Source organism: Malaya genurostris, chromosome 3 (genome assembly GCF_030247185.1).
Source record: "Malaya genurostris strain Urasoe2022 chromosome 3, Malgen_1.1, whole genome shotgun sequence".
In the NCBI taxonomy this organism is placed as follows: domain Eukaryota; kingdom Metazoa; phylum Arthropoda; class Insecta; order Diptera; family Culicidae; genus Malaya; species Malaya genurostris.
The window spans coordinates 253,211,876-253,239,136 of NC_080572.1; the positions used below are offsets into that span (position 1 = coordinate 253,211,876).

The following is a 27,261-nucleotide window of genomic DNA, read 5'->3' on the forward strand; positions in this document are numbered from 1 at the left end:
GTTCGTTCGTTCGTCCGTTCATTTGTTCGTATTGCTGGGTAAAGTAGGCGTTGTTACATTTCTAAGAAATATTATTTGATTCTACGTTTGTTCCCTAATTACAGTACATTTGACAGGTATTTGATGCGTGTGTTTTGTAATAACAGATGTAATCTCAATATCATGTTTTGCTTCGGAATCTTCCGTCTCGCAGGTCCGCATGAGGTCATAAACTACTACCTGCTGTCGCTGGCCTTCGCCGATCTGCTATGCGGTCTGATCATAGTGCCTCTGTACGTTTACCCGGCCTACTATGGCGACTGGGTGTACGGGAATGTGGTGTGCATGATGCTCGGTTACCTGGAGGTCACCCTCTGGTCCATTTCGGTGTACACCTTCATGTGGATATCGGTCGATCGATATCTGGCAGTTAGGAAACCGCTACGCTACGAAACGATACAGACTAAAACAAGGTAAATGGGCAAATGGAACTTGGTTTCAAAGCTGCGTGAACGTCTGACTTCCCAGGTCCTAGCGGAGAGTTATCCACCCGAAAACCCGTGCTAACCTGACTTTCTAACAACTGACTAAGCCGAATTCGGCAATCGGACTGATGACCTCTGAAAACCCCTATTTAGAGGATTCATCCTGACCCTCGATTTCCTCCTGTAAATTCAAAGCCAAGAGAATTAATTCTATAGAACTCTTTCGTTGTGAACGCACCTCACACATACGTGTGTGTGTATGTGTGTTTTACTGTTACTATACGTTTTAATCTAATCTAAATTGTAGATATGTGTGTGTGTTACCTAAATCCAAACGCAACTTGCATGCAAAACATGGACTTCGATTACCTGAATGATCTGATATTATTGATCAAATAATCTAGAAACTAGAAACCTAAATGGGAAATTCTTGACTAGTGACTGATTCTATTTGTAGCTGCAAAAAAAAATCTGTTTCCTACGAGTAGTTGAACGAACACTAGTCAACAATAGTAAATAACATATGTTTTTTTTTCAATTTAAACACACCTGAAAAGGTCTCATATTTTGCATGAAGCTTGGACACTATAACGTACTGTTCAGATGTTGTGTGGTAAACTTTTCTCTGCTAGTGTTCTTTTTCCATTGCATTCTGGTAGGCGCATTGGTGAAAAATGCGTTCAAAAATTTCGATGCAATGTAGAGAGAAACATCGAGAAAATGATCCCTTTTACGTTTTCTTTCTACACACACGCCCTCACTATTCAACATTAATCGATGTGTTTGTTCTTGATGTGTACTATTAACTGTTCTCGATATGATATTCTAGGAATGGAAGGTTTGATATTTAGTTTATTTCTATTCTGTTCTAATTTCGATTTAATATTTATTACTTTTTGCATTACATTCCATACTTCGATTGTACTTCGTTGTATATCAGATTTTAAAGTAACATTTAAAACATCTATTATTTATAGTCTTCTAACTAGGTAGATAGATTGTTTACTGGGAAGTTTTTTTCCCAGCAGTCATAATATTAGTCATCCTTTCTTCTTTATCAGAACTCTTTTGATACAATCCAATCAAATTGATATCAGCAAGGAACATAACACAAATGATTGATCTTTTCTAATAGTATTTAGTTGGTAATGTAATCTTCGATGCACAAATACCACTCAACCATTCCAAACACCACAAACACATTTTTATCTCGTAGATAGCAGTAGACTTGAATGTAGACCTTTTTCCAGTAATAATAGATCCGCTACACACAATGCAAAAATAATTGCGATATTACCCATGTATGCACCCTTTTCACTCCTCAAAACCCCATTCTAATATTAAGAAGACTGATCGTTGTTCGCGCCTGGATGACATTTGGCAATTAATGGTTAATTATATTACTTAAACTGTTCATCAATACTGAAAAAACAAATTGACTAAAATGCGTGAAAATGTCCCCCGAAAGCAAGGCAAACTTTATCCAATTTGTGAAACTGCACCGTACATGTGCACTGTGTGCTGTTGGCAAGGTTCTTTTTTGTATCAACTCCACGCTATTTTCTTTATCATTCGAACAGGAAAAACATTTTTGATTTATTTGGTCCTCTTTCAGTACATACAATATACTGCATAGAATGAGAAGTCCCGGTTCTAACACAGAAAAAGTCGATTTTCTACCGTGAAAACCTTTTTATTCCTCAGGATAATTTCCATCTAGAGCGATACACTTGACCCATCGGTCCTGCAACGTTTTGATGCTCTTTGTAAAATAAATTTTTCAAAACCTTCGAAATAGGCTACCGCTCTTGACAATGACCTCAGCATTCGAAAGAAATTTCTTTCCCTGGACAAACCTTCTCAGGTTTGGAAATAGATAATAGTCGTTGGGGGCCAGGTATGGAGAATGCGGCGGATGGTGGACCAATCCGTACCGCAAATCATTCAATTTTACCGTTGTTTTTATGCTCATTACACGAAACTCGCCTTTTCCATAGCTTGATGAAAACTAGAACTCGTCTGACAAGATCAGCTGTTATTCAAACACTATTGGATAGATTGTCATGAAATTTTGTATTGTTCTCAACAAAAATATACACGGTTCGAAACTATTCACGTCTTTTCTGTGAGAGGCCCGGGACTTTCCATTCTATATAGTATGAGTACTGGATTGCTTCTGTGATATGGACTGTGATATTTCCACGGTTCTCTTAACAGTTTCAAACAGTGTTGGTAATTGCCGAAAATTTGAAAGAAGCTGCTCGATATTTATCAATATTGTATACAACATTTTCAATCCGGTAGAAGATGCTACAAGAACTCGAGTCTGTCAATGCATGAACTGCGAGAGAATTTGTCTACATTCCTTCGCTCCACTTCATACTCTGAGTATTTCACGGCCCTTAAAAAAATTTACAGTCTGATAATGATTGGTACAGTGTGGAATTGAAAAAGAGAGAGAGAGAGTTGACAATTATCGCAGAAAATCAAATCAACGATTCGACTTGACGATTCTCATACTACGTGGCAATATTTTAAAACCCTTGTGTGGAGAATTCACATACATTTTCATAGACACCACTTATACAAAGGTTATAGCACATAGTTAGAATAAGCGGCAATAGTAAAATGATTCTATCGCAATTATCCTCTGCCCATACAGAATCGGATCGGGAAACGAGAATATGCGACCGTTTGTTGCTTCAGAGAGAATCCTCACAGCAGCGAGCTAATCGTTGATTCTCAGACAGGTCATCGAGAGAAATTCGCTCTCGCACTGGTGTCTATTCTATGTTATATGAACCATGCCGGTTTTTTGTTGCTACGATGATATCCGTCTCTCTTTGATGGCACTGATTTAATCGTGTGAAGAGTTGCTAGTACGATAAAAGCAATCCTTGGTTTCAGATTTATAAAACCAAAACATAACTATGCATCTTGGAACATCTTGTCAATCGACTTTAAATTTTCAAAATCGGTGTAAAACTAGATCAGAAATTTTTTCAATGTTTTTGATTGGTAACGTCCGTCTATGACAAAAACCAGTTTTAATCAACTTAGTGGTATAATGATACCTTTCTCAGAAAACTCATGTTTTCATAAATCTAACTAATGTTGTTTTCACTTGATGCCAAACCTAACCCAGTTTCCACCCTGACTGCTGTCAAACCGTTTATTTGAAGCTAGTTTCAGCCTAGTTTCAACGTTGTTGAACTGAAAATCGAGTCAGTTTCGAGCCTAGTTCTTACATGAGGTTTGCTCAAATACCCGTTTATAAGTGCGAAACCAGAACAGGTCCAGAAAAAGTGTTTGTTTGATGAAACTACTCTTCGTCAATTTCAGTTTTCTCAAGCGAAAACAACATAAGAGATTCTCCATAAGACAAAACATAACAAAAAAGGTTATGAACTAGCATAATCATCACAGTTTTCAATTATGTTTAGAAGAATTCTTTGATTTTTTCTTTCTCTATAGAAAAGTAACAGAATTGCTGGAGAAACCGACTTTTGATTGGAGCTCCGGAGAACCCTAGTGTTATATACCATTCGACTCAGCTCGACGAGATCTGAAAATGACTGTGTGTGTACATTTTCAAAGATTTTCTCTCCGCAACATTTTCTAGGCGATGACCGAACCAATTTTTAGCCAACTTAGCCACTATGAAGTTATGAATCTAATTTGAAGATTATAAGTGACGCAACGACGAAACGCATTTTTTCTCCGCACATATTTTCTGGATATTTTCACTTCACCCTATTGCTCTGGAACTGGAAGCGGAAGGATCCAAATAAAAGCCAATTGCAATCTATCAGACCGTGAAACGTCGTCGGTGAAACCTTTTATATGAGTTTAAGTTTGTGAAAATCGAATAAGCTTTCCCAAGAAGAGAAATCCGTTTTTGAAAATTTGGTCACGATTTTCGATACTTTCGGAACCGGGAACTTGGAATCGGTACAACTGAAATCTGTTTGTTCGACCAGTAACTGACATAACCTATAATTTTAGATAAACAACTTGTCCGTTTTCTGCATTATCGCTCTAAATGATGGATTTACTTCACCCGGTATCTCCGGAGATCGAATCCGAACAAAATTCTACAAAATTATGGAGAAACAATAATTTTTATTTGAATCTAAGTTTGTACTAATTAGTCCAGTCGTTTCTGAGAAATTGGAGTGATTCCTGGTTTGAAGTACATGATTGCTTTTCCGGTACTTCTGGAATTGGGAACGGTAATCTGGTATTGGTTAAGATCATATCTCTCTAGACGATTTGCAATACTCGAAAGGCCAGTCGGTATTTATGAAGGAAATCATTTGAAACCACAAATATTGGTAACATTCCCCAATCATGTTTGTATTTGTATAAAATGTGATTACTAAACAAAAACATTTGTTAGTGAAAAAGTAGATTACTTTTCCTAGCCAAAATGTATAATCTGCTTCATCAATATGCCATTTTTACCTTCTTTTGAGAAGAACCCTAAACAAACGGGTAATTATTGGGACTATTTGGTAAAAGAGTAAACTGTCAAGAAATCGTGCTTATACAGGGTGATTTTTTAAGAGCTTGAGAACTTTTTTAAACAATAAAACGCATAAAATTTGCAAAATCTCATCGGTTCTTTATTTTAAACGTTAGATTGGTACATGACATTTACTTTTTGAAGATAATTTCATTTAAATGTTGACCGCGGCTGCGTCTTAGGTGGTCCATTCGGAAAATCCACTTTTTTATCGACAAATTTTGTTCAGCGATGAGGCTCATTTCTGGTTGAATGGCTACGTAAATAAGCAAAATTGCCGCATTTGGAGTGAAGAGCAACCAGAAGCCGTTCAAGAACTGCCCATGCATCCCGAAAAATGCACTGTTTGGTGTGGTTTGTACGCTGGTGGAATCATTGGACCGTATTTTTTCAAAGATGCTGTTGGACGCAACGTTACAGTGAATGGCGATCGCTATCGTTCGATGCTAACAAACTTTTTGTTGCCAAAAATGGAAGAACTGAACTTGGTTGACATGTGGTTTCAACAAGATGGCGCTACATGCCACACAGCTCGCGATTCTATGGCCATTTTGAGGGAAAACTTCGGAGAACAATTCATCTCAAGAAATGGACCGGTAAGTTGGCCACCAAGATCATGCGATTTGACGCCTTTAGACTATTTTTTGTGGGGCTACGTCAAGTCTAAAGTCTACAGAAATAAGCCAGTAACTATTCCAGCTTTGGAAGACAACATTTCCGAAGAAATTCGGGCTATTCCGGCCGAAATGCTCGAAAAAGTTGCCCAAAATTGGACTTTCCGAATGGACCACCTAAGACGCAGCCGCGGTCAACATTTAAATGAAATTATCTTCAAAAAGTAAATGTCATGTACCAATCTAACGTTTAAAATAAAGAACCGATGAGATTTTGCAAATTTTATGAGTTTTATTGTTTAAAAAAGTTCTCAAGCTCTTAAAAAATCACCCTATATATTATTTATAAATAACACATAAAAATTAATTTCACTCGAAAATTTACTCTACAATCTTTTTTTTTGCATGAAAAACTCCTAAATAAAAAATCATTTTTTCAGATGTCCTTAAAATTTATGAAATGTGAAGACCTGGTGTTATTTCGAAAAAAATTTCAAGGAAAAAAATCGGCTGTCAAGTTTGAGGATCAAATAGATGTGATTTCTGGTTCCAGAGAAATGATGGTATAAATGACGTAACCGACAAAATGCTATATTTACGACCGCTCAATATTCTAAGAGATGACAGAACTGATTTTAACAATTTTGGCTCGATTCAAAAATACAACTGAGCCATTGATCGGGTTCGACGATCAAATAACTGTGACTTCTGGTTCCGGAAATATTACGGCATAAGTGACGTAACCAAAAAAACGCGTTGTTTTTTTGCCTCTCGATTTTCTCATTGATGGGTGAACCAATGTTCACAATATTAGACTCGTTTGTAAGCCTATTAGGCCATTGATCAAATTCGAAGATCAAAAGGCTGTGATTTCTAGTTCCGGAGATATGATAGTAGAAGTGATGTAACCGACAAAATGCGTTGTTTTCGACCGCTCAATTTTCTAAGAGATGGCAGAACTGATTTTAACAAATTGAGGCTAAAATCAAAACTACTATTGAGCCATTGATCACGTTCAAAGATCAAATAGCTGTGACTTGTGGTTCCAAAGATATAATGGTATAAGTGACGTAACCGAAAAAAACGCGTTTTTTACGCTCAATTTTCTCAGAGATGAGTGAACAAGTTTTAACAAATTTAGGCTCGTTTTAAAGCTACTGTTGAGCCATTGATAAAATTCGAAAGTCAAACAGCTGTGATTTTTGGTTCCGGAGATATAATGGTATAAGTGACGTAACCGACAAAACGCTTTGATTTTTTCATCGCTTAACTTTCTCGAAGATGGCTCATTAAACAAGTCTGAAGTTCAAATGGCTGTCACTTACTAGACTCGTTCGAGACTAGAATTGGGCTATGGATCGATTTCGAAGATCATATGGCTGAAACTTCAAGTTACGGAGATGTAATCGTACAAATGAATTAATCGACGGATAATATTCATATATTCTCAAAATCTTTTTAAAACTAGTTGTTTAGGGTATTCAATTTTGCTCTAAAATGTTAAATTAATAATTGCCAATGTCATCCAACGTAACAAATAGTCTCCTTCATTCAAATTTACATTTACATAAGTACATACATACTTACATACTTACTTCCATGCTTACATACATACATACATACATACATACATACATGCGTACATGCTTATTGAATAAAATATGAAAAATTTCCAGTATTCTAATCGTAAATGTTTTCTCTTATTCTCTCGTTTCTTGTCCCGCTTCCATCGCCGATTCGCCCACCAATGTACTGTTGGACCCCACGTGCCACCCGCAAAACATTGTAAACAAAACAAAAACAAACAATACTGTAATCACACTGACAGATGCCAATGCTGGATGGCCTTCACGTGGATCTCGGCAGCGATGCTGTGCTGTCCACCATTGCTTGGCTTTAACAAGGCCTTCTACAATCCAGAGACCCACATCTGTATGCTCGAGTGGGGCAACATGGCTGCCTATAGTGCAACGCTGGCAATCCTGGTCCTGGGGCCGAGTGTCATCTCGATCGTCTACAACTATGGCTACATCTTTACTATGATGCGTAAAGTTCGATCGGGTGCACCGATCCATGATAAGGAGTACGCCACGGCACTGGCCGAAAATCTGGCCAACCCGAGCCACTGCATGTCATTCGCATTGGTTTTCTCCTTCTGGGTCTCGTGGGGACCGTACATCGGGCTGCGGATCTACGAACTGGTGATGGAGGAACGTTACGACAACGCCTTGATCCAGTTTGGGGCCGTCTGGCTGGGGATACTGAACTCGTTCTGGAAGATCGTCATCATGTCCAGCATGTCCCAGCAGTTCCGGCTGCTGGTGCGATTACTGTTCCTCACTATCTGCTGCAAAACCAAGGGCCGTCTGCAAGCCGAACTCATCGGGCTGGATGTGGACGATTAGGCAGTCATCCGGGGAGAAAATTTAACTAAGATTTTGCGATGTCATTCCCCTGCCGCACCCGAGAAAGAGACAAGAAAAAAAACAGAATTCCACCACCGCTCACTAAAGTGTTAGACACATCATCTTCCGAGAAGAGCAAATTTATAACAAACAAACAAGCAAACAAACAAAACAAAACTAATGAAGATCGAAAACATTATACTATGTGCTACTATGAAGCAGGCATCTTTTGAACTAAGACAGTAAGAACTTCAATTAAATTGTTGTAATTTTAACATGTACTATTATAACTATTATTAAAGTAATAATCATTCAGCTACAACGTAAGCTAAAGACGTGAAGGTCTTATAAGGGCGAATTTTGAACGCCATAGTGAATCTCAGAACAATCATTCTCTTGAAAAAAGAAAAAAAAACAAGAAACGTAATCTTGCATAATTAATATCTTGTTGTGGTAGAAAAGTACGGTTCACCAAAAGACTCTTGCTCATCATATGAATTATTTATTTTTATCGTATTTAAGTTAAAAAACAACTGAATTTAAGGATTGACTTCTCGTTGAAAGATTTCAGTTGTTCATTGTTTCCAGCCTCTAAACACGAAAAATCTCACAATCCACGAATTTTCAGTCATTTTTAGTGAAACACATCTTTTCTTTTTTGTTCAATTTCACCAGATAAGTATAACCAAAATGCTTCATTTCACCAACTACTTGATGTGCAAGCTTCTCGATATAATAACAATCACATCAATTCATTTATTTTAAAATTCGTAAAACGAATAAAAAAAAAGCTGTTAAAATGAGAGGAATTCGTTCTCTGAATTCGTTTTCTGGTTTGGTGCACAAATAAATTTTGAGGGTTTTTAAACTTCACTCAGACAAATTAAAAAATAATGTATTCAATTCAAGATATTTTCCATCGTGACCTATCTCCTATTTCCCAAATTCCACGCAGCATATGTATGAATTTTACGTTTGAAAATTTCTCGTCTTTCGTAGCGTTCAGAGAACTGGCGTAATGTTAGTGGAAATCAATAAGAACAAATTTTGGGATAAATAGGTCAAATGGGTCACGACATCCAGTTGAAGAACTGTCAGATAAGAAAGTTCGATTGACAAAAAAAAACTATAGACGTTTCCGGATATTATTGTTTTTTTTTGGAACATTTCTTGGACATAGTAACAGTACAACTCAATTAAAGTTTGTTCTTTACTTTGTGGTGAAATGAAACCGACGGATTCTTACGGCGAAGTGAATAAAGACACAACTATGATTCAATACTAGTAACTCCCTCACAACTTATTTATCCACCAAAAACTAACAGTAAATCATAGATAAGAAGTAAAGTTCTTGATAATTTGACGCATTCTTGTTTATGTTTTCCTGTTTGCCAAAAGAAAAATGATTATTGAATTGGTTCTCAACATGCAAAACTAGTAGAAGCTCAAATTTCGAATAACAGTGCTGCTTTTACCATTCGAGGAATTGAAAAATCCACAATCATGATGCTTTCGTAAAATGCAACCAAAAATAAAAGAAGAAAACGAAAACAATATTCAGCTACTAGAACAACAATTTCAGGGCTTACACAGAGCTAAGACAACGCGAAAATAAAAGCAGTTTAAAACTTGTATGAACAACAATATATACACCTAAATGGAATCATTATTTCTAGTATACAGTTGAGTGAGAATTCAAACCGAACTAAAATAAAGACGATGAGGTGCATCGGCGAAGACTAATTCATTTATGTCGTACGCATTTCACAATTTGTACTAGTAGAGAGAAAAAAAAGTAATACCTGCAAGAAGCTGCTAATGTAGTTATCGATTATCGAACTAGCTTCAATCATTTTATACAGATTGAACATTATTAGTTATCTTGTATTGAACAAAAATTTAGGGCAAATCATAAGCAAGTTACATGACGCATGAGAAATAATTGAGTAATTAAAAGGGTGTGAAGATGCATTTCCGCATGAGCGTGTACATATTTCACTCAAATCTGATTAACAAAAGCAAGTGAAATTACTAACCGAAGTTTGTTCAGTGGTAGCAGCATTGGTTCAAAACGAATAATTCGAGTGAATATTTTCTACAAACACAGTTTGGTGCTGTAAATAATTACAAAACGTTAAATATATTTATTTGAACCAAGTAAAAATGCGCAAAGTTATGTCGAAAATGCACAGTAGAAAATAGAATGGAGACTGTGTTGCACAATCGATGCTATTTGTTGTTTTTTGTGTACAAAAAAAGTTTATGTGGTTATTTTTTCTCCGTTTAAGGTTATGTAACGGCCCATCTAATGCTTTCCGGTGAAACATTAACAATGAATATTCTGAATTAGATTTCACCAGATTTGACCGAAATTACGTTAACTCTTCAATAAATTAAGGAGAACAACACTAGTGATGTTTATGTCAAGAATAAACACAATTCCTGCAATAAATAATAGTCTGTTAACATTCATATTTGTTGATCAGAGTTTTTAGTTTTGTTATTGTTTTAAAATGTTCCTCGCATCGTTACTAACGAACTTCATACAACTCCAATTAGGAAACGAAACATCACATTGTTATGTAGACGATTGAAAACTGTCGCATTTTCTTGTTCAAAACTTCAACAAACTTTCAAAGTTAATATATAAATAAAACATCTAAATCAGTAAAAATATATTCAAAAAATTGGAAGAGTACCGTGTTACCAGATCGCATTAGTAGACGTCCCAAAAGAGCTTCTCGTATTTATAGAATCCGTTCGTCAGAAGAAGCCGAATTATTTACTCACTATATAATGGCAAACTTTCGCAAGGAAAAGTTCATATTTAAAAAACAACGGAGATTTCAGCACCGTACTTAAAGACAGCTGACGTTCATTCAAACGGGCTTGACATTGTTCGCTTTGCGTGCCAATTGAAATCTCCGCTGTTCTCTAACCATGAATTTTGCTTCTTTCGCACATATGTTTCCACAAGGCCTACATGTAAAATCCAGCAGAACATATACTATCATAGCAAACATGCTCTACACGAACACACCTTGAATAAACTGGTAAGGAACATGCCTTCAGTTGCGTCCTGTGCTAAGACCCACATTCAGCTAGTTTGCTTATGTGGGATATCGTTTACGCACTAGTGAATATGGGCCTTACCCCAAAAGACGGAACTGGAACTGTTCGGCCAGATTGAATTGCATGCTTTGACGAGTGTATTTACAATATAAAACTGTATATCAACATTGCGAAATTAAAGATGTAATCTCAACCATCCATGTGCGTGATCTCATGTTTTCTAATAGATCCATATGTTTTTTTTGCCAAAAAAAAACCCCGTTCTCAGAGAAAGTGTCACAAAATAATGAACTTTACTTATCGCGTATTTATCGTAATAAAAATTATATAGCTCATAGAAGCCGATAAAAATGAAGCTCTTCGGTGTTTTCAAATATTTAATACAATTCACGTAGAAGATGACCCCAAAGGTACTTTATCTTACACATCAGAAAAAAAACACGAAAAGTATCTTGCTTGTAGTGGCACCATGGTGCGATGAAATGCGAATTAACTAAATTGAGCAAAGTTTTGCTTGAGCTGACAGAAAAGTTTTCTATTTGATATAAGATTCTATGCTACTCACTTCCCAGTATTAGTTCTTGAAAATGGTCGTAATGGGTTGAAGTGAAACCGAACCATGCGACAATTACCAAAAGCAAACTACTAGTCATGTTGACTCATTGTTTTATATTTTTGGAAATAGCAAATTGTTGAGTTTCTAAACGTTGTAGTAAATTGAGTGAACGATGAAACCTTTTGTATTCGTAGTAGGCTGTGCAGACTAGGTTGTGTGGCTGTATTAATTATAAATAATGATAACCTGATCCATATAGTAGTCGGAAGCGAACAATGATCGCTCGGATTGAGCAGGCATTGCGTTACCAATGAAAAAAAAGCCCTGTCCAGTTTACAAAGTGACTGACAGTTGTTGTTTTCGTTGATTTGTTAACTCAATAATTTTAATTTTCACACCACGTGAAAACGATACACTAATTATCTTGCGCAAAGCAGGCTAGGTATAGAAAAACTTACAATTATTCGAAACAAGCAAACAGCAGCAAGCAAAAACACATAGAACAGAAAAGCAAAGAAATGTAGAGTAATATAGAGCAAAACAAACTGCAAAATATAATCTAATTGTCGAAATTTATGAATGGATGGGGATAGAAGCGAAAATTGAATCGTACACAATTTGTAGAAGCTTCCAACTTTTCAATTACAACAAATAAATGTCAGTAATTTTGACAAGCAGATGTAGAATTTATAAGCAAAGAAGGAAGACAAACTGTATTAACAGAAGGTAGACCCGAAATTGCAAAGAATATAGAAAGCTACAAATGACGTACAGAAAAGCAAGTAAACATAAGTCCTGTTTTATTTATAAGGGAATAAATTGAAAATGAATTATTATCTAAAATGATGTTTTTATCACTGAATTCTAGTTCCCGACCCAACGATTAGATCTGACCATTTTCCGATACAAACATTCATGGGTGAAATAATTTTATATATTCCCTTTATGTTTGTAATGATATTTAGTTACAAATAATTAAAAAAAGGTAAAACCCATCCATACACAGCTATCATTATTACAACATTTTTCTTTCAATTCTCATGAATGCGGTTTTTTTTTCTAAATTACGCACAACATCAGTACTGTCAAACATTACCACGTATTTTTTTAAGCAGCGAGAAAGTTCACACGGAACTTGTTCTGTACTTTCATGTTCTCAAACGTTTCGCGCTAAATTCATATCTGTATTTTAGTGCGCTTTTTATCCAGACTGTGCATCTCGACCAAATCGAAAGTCGTCGGTATCAGCTTTTACCGAAATTCAGCGAGAATAATACAGGTGTCTTAATTCCTCATACGATGTAATTCATAAAGACCTAATCTGTCGCACGACGGAAAATTTCATTTATATTGACCTAATGTTAGATGAGTTTGAATTTTCCTGGTTTCGACTGTAACTTGCATTCTGCTAGCAAGTGCGACTGTATGAATTTAAATGCACCTTTTACCGGTCAAGCAGATGCATGCTTCTGTGGCTCAGTCGATTATCAGACGAACTTGCGATCCAATGATTCTCGGTTCAAGTCGCGGCGGTTGCTATCAGTGTTCTTTTTTTATTTCAATGAATTTCATGTCATGGAGCTTTAGACACAATATTAAATGTTCTTCCACATGAATTTGCGTGAACTGCGACGCTCCATTTATGTGCATCTAATAAGATGTAAAATCACAGGGATTTTTTTAAGTGTGCAGGTATTGCGGTATGCTTTCTGCAACCTTCATTAGTATAACTAACACTCGTATAATTTTTTGAAGAAAACTAGTACATTTTGCGTGATAATCAAGAAAATACAGTACCTTGACTTTGAAAAAAATAGTGCATTTTGCAGAACGCATTTTATCTAATAATAGCGAAAAAACATCAGCAAATAATTATTTTATTTCCCATTTTAAAGCATTGTTTAGTTCAATAAAAACTTTAAAACTCTTTTGAGTGATGGTATAAAATATTTAACACACTTTACCCTATTATTCCTTTACAAAACTTATAAGTAAGAATAACCGAAAGTAAGAACCAATTGAAACTCAGAAGTTTTTTATAATATCAATTTGAGTCTATGTTTTGGGGTTATATTGGGATTTATATGCTAATCGCCCTATAATTCAGTAACCGGAAGTCGGATCCAAGTGAATCTTATAAGTTTTGAAAAGGACGGAACCGAAATTAAGAACCAATTGAAACTCAGAAGTTTTTTATAATATCAATTTGAGTCTATGTTTTGGGGTTATATTGGGATTTTTATGCTAATCGCCCTATAATTCAGTAACCGGAAGTCGGATCCAAGTGAAACCTATAAGTTTTGTAAAGGACTAGTATACATTTTATTTGAATCTAAGCTTGGGAAAATCAGCTCAGTCATCTCTGAGAAAAGTTGATGCACTTATTATCACATTTTACCCCATAATTACGGAACCGGAAGTCGGATTCTTATAATATTCAGGAATTTTGTATTGGATCACAAGCACTTTTATTTGAATCTATAAGTTTGTGAAAATCGATTCTGCCATCTCTAAAAAAAAAGTAAGTGAAAACAAAAACGTTGAACGAAAAAAATGTGAGAGTGAGAGCCAAAAATTATATTTTGTGGTAAAATTTATTAATAGTGAGTATTTCTTTGCATGCATTTGTATCAATAAACTAGAGATATTCAAACAGTTCATATCAAAGAACCGCTTGGAAATTGTTAGTTCTATCGAAAGAACTAGTTCTCCTGAATCATTCATTCGTTCTTTGATTGTATCAACAAAAACCGTACGAGAGCAAATAACTATATTTCGTTGGTATCAATCTCTTCAAATGGAAATGCAGCATGTATTCAAAGTTTGTGCAATTCTTCAGTGGTCGCCCATATATACTATTCATACTGCATTCCAAAGAACTACGACCGTTTCGAAATACACGTTTATTATTACACTTTTTTCTTCTGAAAAACATTTGAGAACTGTCGTTCTTCAACAACAAAAAAAAACAATTGTTGTGTACTCATTCTTTCAAAATATCTACAATAAACATTCTTATATGTACTTTTTAATAGCCACCTTGAAAATGCAAACTATACCATATTCCTATGTCCTGCAATCGTTTTGAAATATGTAGTGGTATGTATAGTTGTATACTCTCAAAATAAATTCAATTATTTTTTAAATTCCATTGAAAAGAAATGAGAATGAGAATTCTTTAATAAAGAACTTCACTTCACTTATCCTTCTAGAAGAACTAGTTCGTTCGAACCACTCGCGAACGGATTGCCCATACATGGTTTGCGTGTATACAGACGTCTTTTTTACGCGGGGGATACGTATCGCGTAAAAAACTGCACAAAAGAAAACCGTGTAATTTCGTAAATACGCGTAAAAAACGCGTATCTTCAGAAATCCGCGTAAAAACAACCGCATAACTTGAGAAATCCGCGTAACTTCGGAAATCCGAGTAAAAATCGCAAAACTGAAGAAAATTGTTTTCGATGCCAAATGTTTTAGAAAAGCATGAAACGTCCAGATTTGATGTGAACTTAAAAAAATGAGAAAAATTGACTTCGGGACTTTGTGATTTGGAGAATTTTGAAACCGAAAAGAAATGTTTTAGATGTCAAATGTCTTAGAAATGCATAAAACGTCGTTTTTTTTTTAAATCGAAAATTTTCTGAGTGTCAAAGAGTTGACTTGAAAAAATTTCGGGATACCACCAGATCTCGATGTTTTATGCTTTTCTCATGGTATTTTCGTTCTTAATTTGCACTACACCGGTGCAGTGTTACACGAAGACATGCGTTTATTCAAAGTTTTCGTGTAAAAAACAATCTAGCTTCGGGAATCCGCATAGAAAAATAACCAAATAAGTTTGGAAATCCGCATAAAAAAGCTGCGTATGAAACTGCATGAAAAAACACGTATAAAAGACCTCAGCAGTATTTGGTCGAAAATACAGTGCAATACTGTAAAATACAGTACGAGTACCAGCGTAAAGTTTAACCGGTTTAAGTTTGTAATTTTTGATTTTGTTTGTGTTATTCTCCGTAAGTACAAAATTGGCCGGAATGATTGCTGAGTACTTAGCGATGTCCATCTCGGAAATCTTTTTGTCGAGACTGAGCAACTACGAATTTAAAATCATATAATGATTATTATACACCAAATTGTAATTAGATTTATTTTAATCGACCAAATAAGAACGAAATTCTACCAAAACAAGAATACTTACTTTGAGTTCAAACGCCCTCATTTTAGTCTTAAAAATTTGTCTAGAATATGGTCTCAGTTATGTAAATTAATGTAGTTGTTTGAATTGAAATGATTATAGATGATATGATAATTTATTTTTACTTCAGCTATCAAAAGCACAATTAAATTTCCTCATGTTCTCAAAAGTTAAAATAATCGATTTAGTAATTTTATTTTTACCTATACTTCACTTTATTCGAAAAGGCAAAAGAAAACTGTCCAACAGTTGCAGGCTGGGAATGTTTTACGCCTAAATCTATGTTAGCCGCAACTACCAAACGATTGGCAACTCTGCTTCGGTATCGCTCAATCGGGTAACCCTCGCCGGTACGCTGGTGTCTCGTTCTCTCGCATCTATCAATCGGTGGGATCCAGACGGGACTAACGGTATACACAACATATTACCCGTGCAAATGTGCGAAAACGAGACAAAGCTTGGCCGGAGCTGTCAATTTCCAAAGCAAAACTTCCCCATCGTTTTGACAAGATGGTGCTACTGCTGCTGAATACGTTGTGTTGTGTTGTGTGTAGCGAGCGAATCAGCCACACAGCGATATCGTCGTAGTCGTGTTGTCGGTGGTGAGCTAGTTGGGTTGCTTCGTCTCGGGGAAAGGTAACGAAAACGATCCCATCAGAGAAATAGGTACGGGCTTTTCAATGATGAATTGCGGTTGAAAAACGGGATTTGTTAGTGCTAACAGTTGTTGTGAACCAATGTTTGCTAATCCAGCAGTAATATTTTTGTGCAACTTATGCTCGGCACTGGTTGGATGTGGCATAAAAAGTGGCCAAGGACAAACGAAAGCGGACCACCACAAGGTTGAATAACGCAGAAAACGCGTAGTTTGCGAAAGGAAAGCTACCACTTTGGCTACCTTTGCTGTGTTGTGTCTTTGTGGCCTTTTTCGCTATGTGTGGCACTGCCAGGGCAGAAGAGAGTGCATTTTGTGTTATCTTTTTTGGGCTGGCAATTTTCCTTCTGATTGCCCAAGTGACGTTGCTGATTTTGCGAATTGAAAATAACCAAAAGTAATTTTACACTGTTGAGCGACTCGTCTGGAAGGAATGGTTCCGAGAGGAAAAACAACACATCTCACCTACACGTACAGTGGCGAGGTCAAAAGGATTTGATCTCGTTTCTCATTGAATAGTGTCACGGCTTAATGGTATGCGTGCCTAGCGGAGAAAAGTGCCAAAAGTGTAGTGTAAACACGGTCCGTGTGAAAGGCTGTTCGGTCCGGTGCGATTGGGATTGAGGAAATCCAAGAAAATGATGCTACCGTTGTAAATACACAGAGCCGCACACATTCACCAAGTTATGCTAATGCTTTCCCTGTTTACGTGGTGTATGCTTGCTAGTGTGCGCTGGAATACATACTGTACACTGTTGGTTTCGGAACAACACAGCCACGATTGGTTCAACGATCTGGTGGTGGTGTAGTTGACCTGACCATTGTTTTCAGCACACTTCCGTGCGATGTGCAGCTTTCCCAAACCTGATTTGGGGCCAATTAGCTCCGAAACTTTTTTTTTTCATTTCAACATTAGGGTTACCATTCAACCTTGATAGTATGTGTCCATCAGCATTACATTTGGTATCGAAGGAAGTAACAATCAGAAATTCCATGGCGTACTGATTGCTGTCATTTATTTTGCAAATAGTTTTATTTTGCAAATAGTTTTTGATACGCTAGAATGCTTGTGAATTTGTGTATTAAATTTATATTCATCGGAGATTTGCCGAAATTAGTAATTGATTAAACTACGAAATGTATGGAGATCTTGTTGCTAATTTATTAACATTTTATAATGATATATTATTTAACCCTGTGATCATTCATCTCCCCGATCAGAGAAATAGAGCAAATATACTATGCTGAAAATCGCTTGGAAACGATTATATTGAAAATTATGTCTAATTTTAATTCCAAGCATCGTTCTTCGTTCAAAACCCTGTTGCTATTGGGATATGGCAAAAAAAAATCGGTATCTCCGAGAAATGTTGACGGATTCTCATAATCGACCACTCGTAATATGGTCTACAACTTCTCCGAAGAAATTAATTCTCTTTCACGCAATATAGGTCAATTAGAACTTTATCCTCACTTCAAGGTGGATTACTAACAATTTTAATTATGTCATGAAATATTTCTTGCTCAAAAATATTGATATCTCCGTTAAAATTTAACGGATTTGAACAATCTATAGCTTGATGGATAGCTATTAGTGTGTAGAATTTAAGTCTCAAAACATATTTTGTTTACAATGTTAATTGGAACCGATATTGTTAAAACACTGCCATTTTGTTTTGCATAAAAGTTTGGATATCTCGAAAAGTAATTATAAAATCTAAGAACAATAATGTAAATACTTCTTGGAAGTCCAGCCATCTCTGAGAAACTCACCGCTTCATATTGCGCACACATACATGCATACGCAGGCATTTGCTCAGTTCGTCGAACTAAATCGATTGGTATATGACACTCGGAACAGTTTTTCAAAGTTTGAGCGAATACTAGGCCGGATTTTTTATATGTTAAAAGAAGGTAACATTTTACTAACTATAGCCGTTAATTTATTATGCGGTGGTTTCACTGAAAGGGTTCCAAAAATCAATTTATATTCTTGTTCGCTTTTTCACATTTACCCTGAAATAACATTGTCTACAATATTATCGAAGGCAAAATCACTATCTGCATACAGTGAGATTTTTTTATCAGTTGTCCTAATACACATACTACATGGAATGTGTAGTCCCGGGCCTAACAAAGAAAAAGTCAATTTTTGCCGTGATAACTTTTTTATTCTTCAGTATAATCTCCATCTAGAGCGATATACTTGACCCATCGGTCCTCAAACATTTAGATGCCTATTGAAAAAAAAATTGGCAAGAAAAAAATTCTTCCTCTCTCCTCTCTAAAAAAATCAAAATCAAATCCGCTAATCAAAAATAACCTATCGTTACGATGGCTAAATTCCATCAATTGAAACTTGAATAGGTACCGCATTCATCATATTCGCCAGGTTTAGCTCCCAGCGACATTATTCTGTTCTCTGATTAAAAAAAATATTTTATTGGAAAGAGGTCTGCATCGAATGAGGAGATCATCGCTTCGATTGAAACGCTTAAGAAAGAATTCGTTGTATAAAAGTGCTGCAGAAACGTTGGAACGATTGCATTACTCTTCAAGAAAATTTAGAAAAACAGTTATTTTGTTTGTCAAACCGGGAGTATTTTGACCGACGTGTTATGCATAAGAAAACCAAAACCTCTTTTTTTCCACAAATACGTTTGCCAAAAAACAGCATAGTTAAAATTGACATTTTCAAATTTTGAGGTTGCAGGATTCCATCATTTGCTCCAGTTGATCAAAGTTCGGCAAATTATTCTGCCAAGTTTCAGCAACAAAATTTAAGCGTGCATGTGTTGATATCCGACTTAGAGAAAATATTCTAAACAGCAAATTCTAAATGCAAATGAAACTGTCAAGTAATCTCGAAGGGTACTTAGAATAGCTAACTTTATTGAGATGATCTCATCTCAGTGCCTGACTCACAATCTATAGGAAAGCAATTCTAGAAACTACCAGCTGAAAATGTGAAAAAATCATATTACGACTTCCTCCAGCTCTTCAATATGACAAATTATTTTGTTTTGCCCGGATGGAGGTTTCTTCAATTTAATGGAAGACTTATTTTTAAACAAGGTGTATGTATCGTTGCAGGAAAGGTTTCTTGAAACATAATTGCTCGGAAACTGTTATTGGTAGAACAATTATGTCGAAAAATAAGTGGTAGCAAATCGATTGGGCTTTCTAAAAAATTTTCTCATTGAAAAAAAATCCAACACTCAAGCAGAGCCAATGGTATATATACCATTCAACTCAGTTCAAACAGATCCCAAAATGTCTGTGTATGTATGCATCCAGGTCCGACTTCCGGTTCCTGTGTTCCAGTGCGATTAGCGAAAACTTTCTATTTCATGAATATTTTTTCGCAAGCGATGGCGAAACAAGGTGCCCATTTTTATAAAACTTACTGCTAAATTCATGTAATTAGTAAATCTTGTTAGTTAGTGTATATATAAATCTACTTTGGGACTACTACTCCCCGGTTTCCACTTCCGAAAGCACCGATAATAGTGAAGAAAAGCTCTAAAAACGAATCTCACTTCAATTTCTCAGCAACGGTTAAACCGATTTTCACGAATCATGATTCGAATTAAAGCACTCATTGTCATTAAATATACTGTGCACTTTCATCCAGATCCGACTTCCGGTTTCGAAATTATAGGGTGATGAGTGTCAAAACATTTAAATCGTCATTCAAAATGACGTTGCAAAACTGGTACACGTCGATACGTGCGGCTTTGCTCCGTTCGCAGCGTGCTTTGCTTAATTTCGTATAGCGTTCAGGTTTGCCACATTTAAATCTATATTTTTCAGGTAAAAAAATGTAAATTTGTAAATCTTTTATTCAATTTGTCATGATAACGATGCTTTTCAATGAAAGTACACTTGTTGTCTTTCTAATATAGAAAGTTTACGCAATCACTTGAAAACTTGACTAGTGAAAATTGGCCCAGAGGGCTAAGTGTTCTATATCATTCGATACAGTTCATCGAGCCGAGCTATGTATGTGTGTGAGTATGTGTCAAACAATATCACTCATAAAATAAAAAATCTCATAGTCCCATAGATTGCTATTGAATTTCATCATGCTTTTATAGGGTAAAGTGTGTTTAAAATTGCACACCGTCATTTAGGGCGACGATGCTAAAAAGGGTAAAATTCATCTAGATTTGGCTAAACGAACCGACTTCGGCAATTCTGGTTCCAATTTCCCGGTTCCAGAAGTACCGGAAATAGTGGTCAAAAACTCTAAAACGAAACTCACTCAATTTTCTCAAAGAGGATTTTATCGATTTCCACAAACACGAATGTACTAGCGATATTTTTGGAAATCTAATACCGTTTTCGTTTTTGAACCTAGACGCGGGCTACTCTGACTCCGAGTAAAACGAACACGTTTTACGCGCCCTAAACAACAACTCATGAAAAAAAGATAAAATAAACAAACTCGGCTGGATGCGTGGTCCGAACCGAAAAAATTTTCAGAGCGAAACTACGCGATTGGAGTCCGCTCTAGAGCGACCTCAGGTTGCTAAAACAAACATATTAAACGTTGTTTGGGCGACTCTGGGTCAGCTTTCGGGCTGCTCTGATCAATAAACGAAAACGGTTTTTGAAAATGATATCGCGAGTACAAAATGTGCCCTTTTTTATGTTTTTCATCATTTTGGCCTATGTATCGCTCAATATGGCGTCGATTTCACGTTGTCCTTGAGTTGAGCTATGGTTCTTGACTTATCTGCGTATACCTTGTATTTCAAATACAAAAAAAATCTGGTGGCGTCAAATCGGGTTATTTCGGGGACCAGTCAAAGTCACCGTTTTTCGATATGATTCGTCCGGGGAACAATGGTCGTAACAAATCGATTGTTAGTCGAGTTGTATGGCATGTTGCACCGTCCTGTTGAAACCAGTAGTCATTCAAACCATTTTCACAAACGTTGAGCATCACAAAATCATCTTTCATGGCTCGTTAACGATCGATCATTCACAGTTTTCGTTGCTCCATCATCGTCCTGGAAAAAATAGGCAACGCAACCGACAAAACGCAATTTTCTCTGAAATGGCGGATTCAATTTCAACAATCCTAAGCTCGTTTGATAGTTACTATTCAAGTTCGAAAATCAGATCGCAGATACTCCCGATTCCAAAGATATAATCGTATAAATGACGTTGTTTCAGGAAGTGACCAGTGATCAAGTTCAAACTGATAGTTTTGGTTTCGAGAATGTTGTCGAATATGCAACGGATATAAGCGCTGTAGCTCAGAGTTGTTAACTTGTAAACCGAATCAATCTAAATGAATTTGTGTCAAAAATCAATCCATATTCGTGTTGAATATTATCCTGATGGAAATATGTTTTCATGAGACTGTTTGAATGGCAAGGAAAGGCATTATCACACCACTAGACGAAGGTTTTCAATTCTTGAAAAAGTATTCGACTTTTAAAAGGATGATTTTTTGCTGGTATCTTTTTGGCAACACTGTTTCTGACAGATCACGCTTGAATCATGTCTTGTGTCATTGTCAAACGCAAAGGTGGCACTGGTAAAGTTGAAGGAAGATCTTTTTCATCGAAAAATTGTGTTCAACGACATTGTTTTTACGTTTAATATTTATTGATTCTCTTTTGTTACATTTTTGTATGATGTTACATGTTAAGTGATGTAGTAATATGAAACTTTTCATGATTGAATTTACGGTATTTTCCTAGTTAATAAGTTTTGATTAATTTTTTTTTACATTTCAATTGAGACACAGTTTGATTTATATAGTGTTCAGCGACGAGGCTCATTTCTGTTTGAATAGATACGTCAACAAGCAAAATTGCTACATCTAGAGTGAAAATCAGAAGTATTGCAAGAGCTATCAATGCATCCCAAAAAAAAGTCACTGTTTAGTGTGGATTATGGGCCGATGGCATTATTCGTGAAATACCGGCCGATGTGTGTGCCATAATTGGACCTTGCGCATGGTCCACCTAAAGCGAAGCCGCGGCCAACATTTGGATGAAATCATCTTCAAACATTGAATTATATTGATCGTTCTATCGATTCCAATGAAGATTTTATAAATTTTCTCAAATTTGTTGTTTTGTTTTTAAATTCAATTCTATGCCTCCCTAAAATCACCCTTTATTTCAGTTTGTATTTTTGAAAGTGCCCAATCTTACAACTTCTTCTTCTTCGACACTATTTTTGTACATCTAACAGTTTCCGTGCTACTACAATATGAACAAGGTACTAACCGAAATTCCTACGCCTTTTGTCGTGAATACGACTTACTTTACTATGGGGTGCCTTTTCAAAATTTACCCTCTGAGAGAGTGATAAGCTTTTAATCGTGAATATCTCTTGTTGTATCTTACGAATCAGCATATTTTTTGCTACATGCCATCAGAAATATGATCACAATTTTTTGATAAAATTTTCAGTTGTTTGACATAATTTCAAATAATTCAAAATTAAACTTTTCTGAAAAGTTTGGTATAAACGAGTATCAAAGAGGATAATTCATAAGGCGCGTTTGCCTTTCTCGTATTTTGAAAGCTTATAGCTCAATGATCTGTGAAAGGATTTATATAATCTAACTACCAATAGAATAGAAATTTTTGAACTTAAATGTGTATAGCAATAGTATTGAAGTATTTAAATAGTACACTATTGAAAAACCTGTCTCAGTTGACTCATGTCAACACCAGCCAATCAGAACGCGTTCTGAGGAAGAGAACAAAATATCTGCTGCTGTTCAACAAATCGTTCGAGAAAAATGTTCCGAACAGTGCTTAATATCGTAGTGATTTCCCCATTTTGGTCCTTCTGAAAGGCAGGAAAGAATCCCGTACAGCATTCTAGTTTCTTCAAATGAATTATGCAAATCCGAAATGAAATAATCGACATTAAAATTCTGTATGCGGCTATTTTTATTGCCGTTAGTACCGCCCATTAGTGAAAAAGCTACAAACGAAAGATGTACTGTGTCGTTTGCAAAGCTAGTTTCGCTTACGACAAAAGAGATTACGTCACAGCAGCCAGTTGTTTGCATTGGTGAAAAAAAACAACGAAAAGAGGACAACGGTGGAGAGCATCACACAAAATCAGCCGTTCTAATGGCTCTATAAGTTTTCTAAAGAACTATTAGGATTTCTTGCTCGCAAATCGAAGGTAAATATCGTCAGTTTAGTGCAAATCTAGAACAGTTAAATTAGATTTGTGCACTTTTCGCTGTGTGAAATTCACAGTAATCGAGATCAAGTGAAGCCTTCTTTGTTTTTGCGAAAAATGTGAAAAAGGGGAATGCTTGCATTCATACAATTGCTCAACTAATTGATATTCGGAACTGTTAAGGAACATGTCAGTTGTTTTTTTGTATTCACGACATCCAGTTATGTCTCTGACATTACCCACCCGCCTTTTCAAAAGTCAGTCTTGAATTAGATTGGACACTCCATCCGTGGTGGAAAATAAGCGGTTTGTCATATTGAATACACAGTACATAGTTTCGTCCGAATCGGAATTTGTGAAGTCTTCTGATCTGTTACACATTTCTGAAATTGCTCACGATAGAATTGGATTTATATTTAAATAGTTGGTGGTTAAATTTGATCGGTCTTCGGCTTACAGTTTTTTACGAGCTCTGATGATTTTAATCGGTAGAAAACTCAAAATAAGACCAGAAAATCGTGGCAGTTGGAAACTGCAGCCATAATCTTCTGGCGCCTAGAATCGAAAACACATACTGGTCATAAGGCAGAAAGTGAGAATTTACTGTCACAATCCTCCCGATACCGAACCCGAATGAATGTTCCGATTGGAAGGGCACATCAGAAAATCATATCGCAACTGCAAAGGCTCTACCTTGCCATCGAGGCTCACTAACCATACCACGGCTCATTGGCCACGGCTTCGAAAACTCATCTCACAATATTTACGAGTTCCATAAGGTCACAGCATCAACAGCATCGACCACCGTTCACATGGGTGAAGGCTCGCCTGCCGTGCCAATTTCTGCCATACTTCGTAGACACTGTAGCCTCCAACCCTTCCGCATAACACACACACACCCGTACACCCTTGTGCCCATTGCGCTTAGTTTGTAGTTCGTACCGACCTATTGCTGGGGACTGCTGAGCTAAACATTGCTTGCACAGATTGCGGATTGAGGGAATTGGCTATCACGTCACGACAACCGGCCGTAGTGTGTGTTGGTGTGATACCTGCTAGTAACGATTTGCTGGTAGTTGTGGTAGTTAGTTATACAAGTGTGTTTGTTGTTTCTGTTTCAACTCAACTCGAAACGTAGGTAATGAGAAGGCAATAATAAAACAAGACTTTGGTTAATATAAGACGACGGAAGAGGAGGAGGAGGTAGTCGCCTAATAGTGAGAAGTGCAGCGAAAAGGAAACGGGAAAATAGAGAAGACAAAACAACGATCAGATGATTTTTTTTCGCTTTACGTTGCTGAAAATGATTATCATGCGCTCGAAATTCGTCTTGCTCCACTGGTGATGATGTTTTGGTGAAGGTGACGATGACGATGATGATGTTAATGATTATGAAGAAGGGGTGAACAGTGCGGATCAGTGAAGTGAAAAACAAAAGTCGGGATTAAGTCAAAACAACGAGATATCGACTCGGTTGGTTGAATCTGGCTCAGCTGCTTGCTTCTTCTGCACACAAGTTGTGGGAAAGTGGTGAAGTGTGAAGAAGTGCGGTGCCGAGAGAAAGAAAAAAAAAGAAAACAAGCACGGATCGTGACCGTTGGGAGCCAGGGGTAAAGGAATAGCTGATCAAACTGGCGACGGTGCGGACCGGCTTGATCCGGACTTTTTGGAGGTGGCAGGCCAGTTACAGTATAGCCCCAGCCAACCGAACTGGAACAACGGCAGAAACCGCAGGCTGGCAAACCGGAGCCACGGTTTCTCGTTGAGGACTGATCCCATAACGCGTGCGAGGAAAGAAAGAAATTCAGGTATGTACAATGACCTTGTTTCGTTCCCACACACAAGCCAACCGTGCACCAAGCGCACTCGGTTTGAATCGTTAGCGGTGGCCCCGAACCCATTGCGGTCTTGGTGTTTTTTTTATTCTAGACTTTTGCGATTTGTCGGGATATATTCCTAGGGCTCAATTCCGCTCTCATTCGAAATCAAATGTTTGGAACTAAAGTAAGAGCAAATCTCGAAACTAAAAATTCTACTTAAGAACTGAAAATATTACAATAGGACTTGCATGGGTTAATTCGATGGTGATGTATACAATAAACAGCTCAACAGTAGAAATTTTTTCATAGCACTCATCTTCGCCTCTCCCACCGAACTTCCTAACCATTGTTGCGAAAATGTACAGTTACGGTAAACGTACGCATATTCATCTCAGCTCGTCCATCTATCACATCTATCATTTGTGTCAGTTGGCTAGAGAGAGAAAGAGAGATTCGATTTATTCGTTCAAATGGTGAAATGAAAAATTGTGCGTTCAATTTAAATTCAAATCATTCCACATTTGTGAATTATTTGTTCTTTGCAAATTTTTGAAGCTTGTGAGTTTTATAAAACCCTAAAAAATTAAAGATAGACGAACATTTCAGCAATTGGCCGAGCTGGCCGAATTGGTGAATTTTCACCTTGATAAAACCAAAATTTACTAGAAGGCGGTTCTAGAAAATGTTCAGTGGACAAAATTTAGATTTTATGCTTTTCGATCTCGAGTGAGACAAATTGCTATTTCAACAGAGCTGTTATCAGGCATTTTAAAAACTTTTCGATATATGTGATTGCGTTTTCCTATTCCAATACAGAAATCGAAAGATTTTCACACTCAAGGATATTGATGTCTGAGGGAAGATATCGTCTCAGTGAAAACACATTCAATAATGCAAAGAACGTAATAAATGAAATGCTATTCTTCAATAATATAATCAAAAATTTTGAGTATGATAAAATCGCATTTTTGAAGCAAAATTTGCACTACAGGCTTACGAAGCGAAGTCTGACAAGAAAAAAAGAAAAAGTTCTGGGATTCCATCCGTGGTGATAAGAAATTGTTCTAACAGTTTGCTGATTCCACTATCCAACATTTTCAATTGTTCTTTGCGTTCTGGAATTTTTCCTGAAATATAGAAGAAATCCTATGTGAACAAGGAATTGATGCTTTGTGCGCTGTATCGAAGATGTTTGAAATTAAAGTTCTGGATTTTATAACACATAGTTGCTCTGACTACATATCTGAGACTCAGCATGGATCCATGCCAAAGCCTTCCATAAATTTAGTAACCTACACTTCCTTCATCATACGTTCTTTACAAGCACGACTACAAGTATATTCTATATACACCGATTTTGCTGCTGCGTTCGACAAAATTAATCATCACATAACGATCTTCAAATTAAGTAGATTGGGATTAAACGAATTATTTTTGAATTGGCTTCGATCACATCTAACTGGTCATGGAATGATATTGGAAATAGAAGCTTGTACAACCTCACCATTTGCTTTTACCTCTGGAGTTCCTTAAGGAAGTCACCTTGGACAGTTATTAATTTTATTGTATCTCAACGATCTAAATTTTTCAATCAACTGTATGAAACTATCGTTTACCGATGACTTTCATATTTCATATTTCAAAATGGTTTTAAATGCTACTAAATGCTCCGTCATCTCTTAGTAACAAAAAGTCTGTATTCAAGTCCGACTGTGATATTTCACAAACTATTCTCGAACGCGCATCGTTTGTTAAGAACCTGGGTGTTCTTCTGGAATCTAAGTTAAA

General features: G+C 36.4%; 2 protein-coding genes across 4 annotated transcripts in view; both read left to right on the forward strand.

Moving 5' to 3' along the window:
- Window positions 1–12,479, forward strand: part of LOC131439318 (G-protein coupled receptor 52) — a 46,415-nt gene extending 33,936 nt beyond the window's left edge. For both annotated transcript variants that reach the window (XM_058610204.1, XM_058610205.1), the window contains 2 exons: window positions 194–452; window positions 7,432–12,479. In XM_058610204.1, coding sequence (XP_058466187.1) covers window positions 194–452; window positions 7,432–8,008 — 836 coding nt within the window. In that variant the 3' untranslated portion in view covers window positions 8,009–12,479. The remainder of the gene's footprint in view (window positions 1–193; window positions 453–7,431) is intronic.
- Window positions 12,480–16,360: 3,881 nt separating this feature from the next.
- LOC131439252 (PAN2-PAN3 deadenylation complex subunit PAN3) overlaps window positions 16,361–27,261 on the forward strand; it is a 72,915-nt gene continuing 62,014 nt past the window's right edge. The window contains exons 1-2 of one of the 2 annotated variants that reach the window (XM_058610042.1): window positions 16,361–16,500; window positions 24,792–25,461. The gene's annotated coding sequence lies outside the window, so the exon portion shown is untranslated. The remainder of the gene's footprint in view (window positions 16,501–24,791; window positions 25,462–27,261) is intronic. The other variant, XM_058610043.1, reaches the window with a different exon arrangement.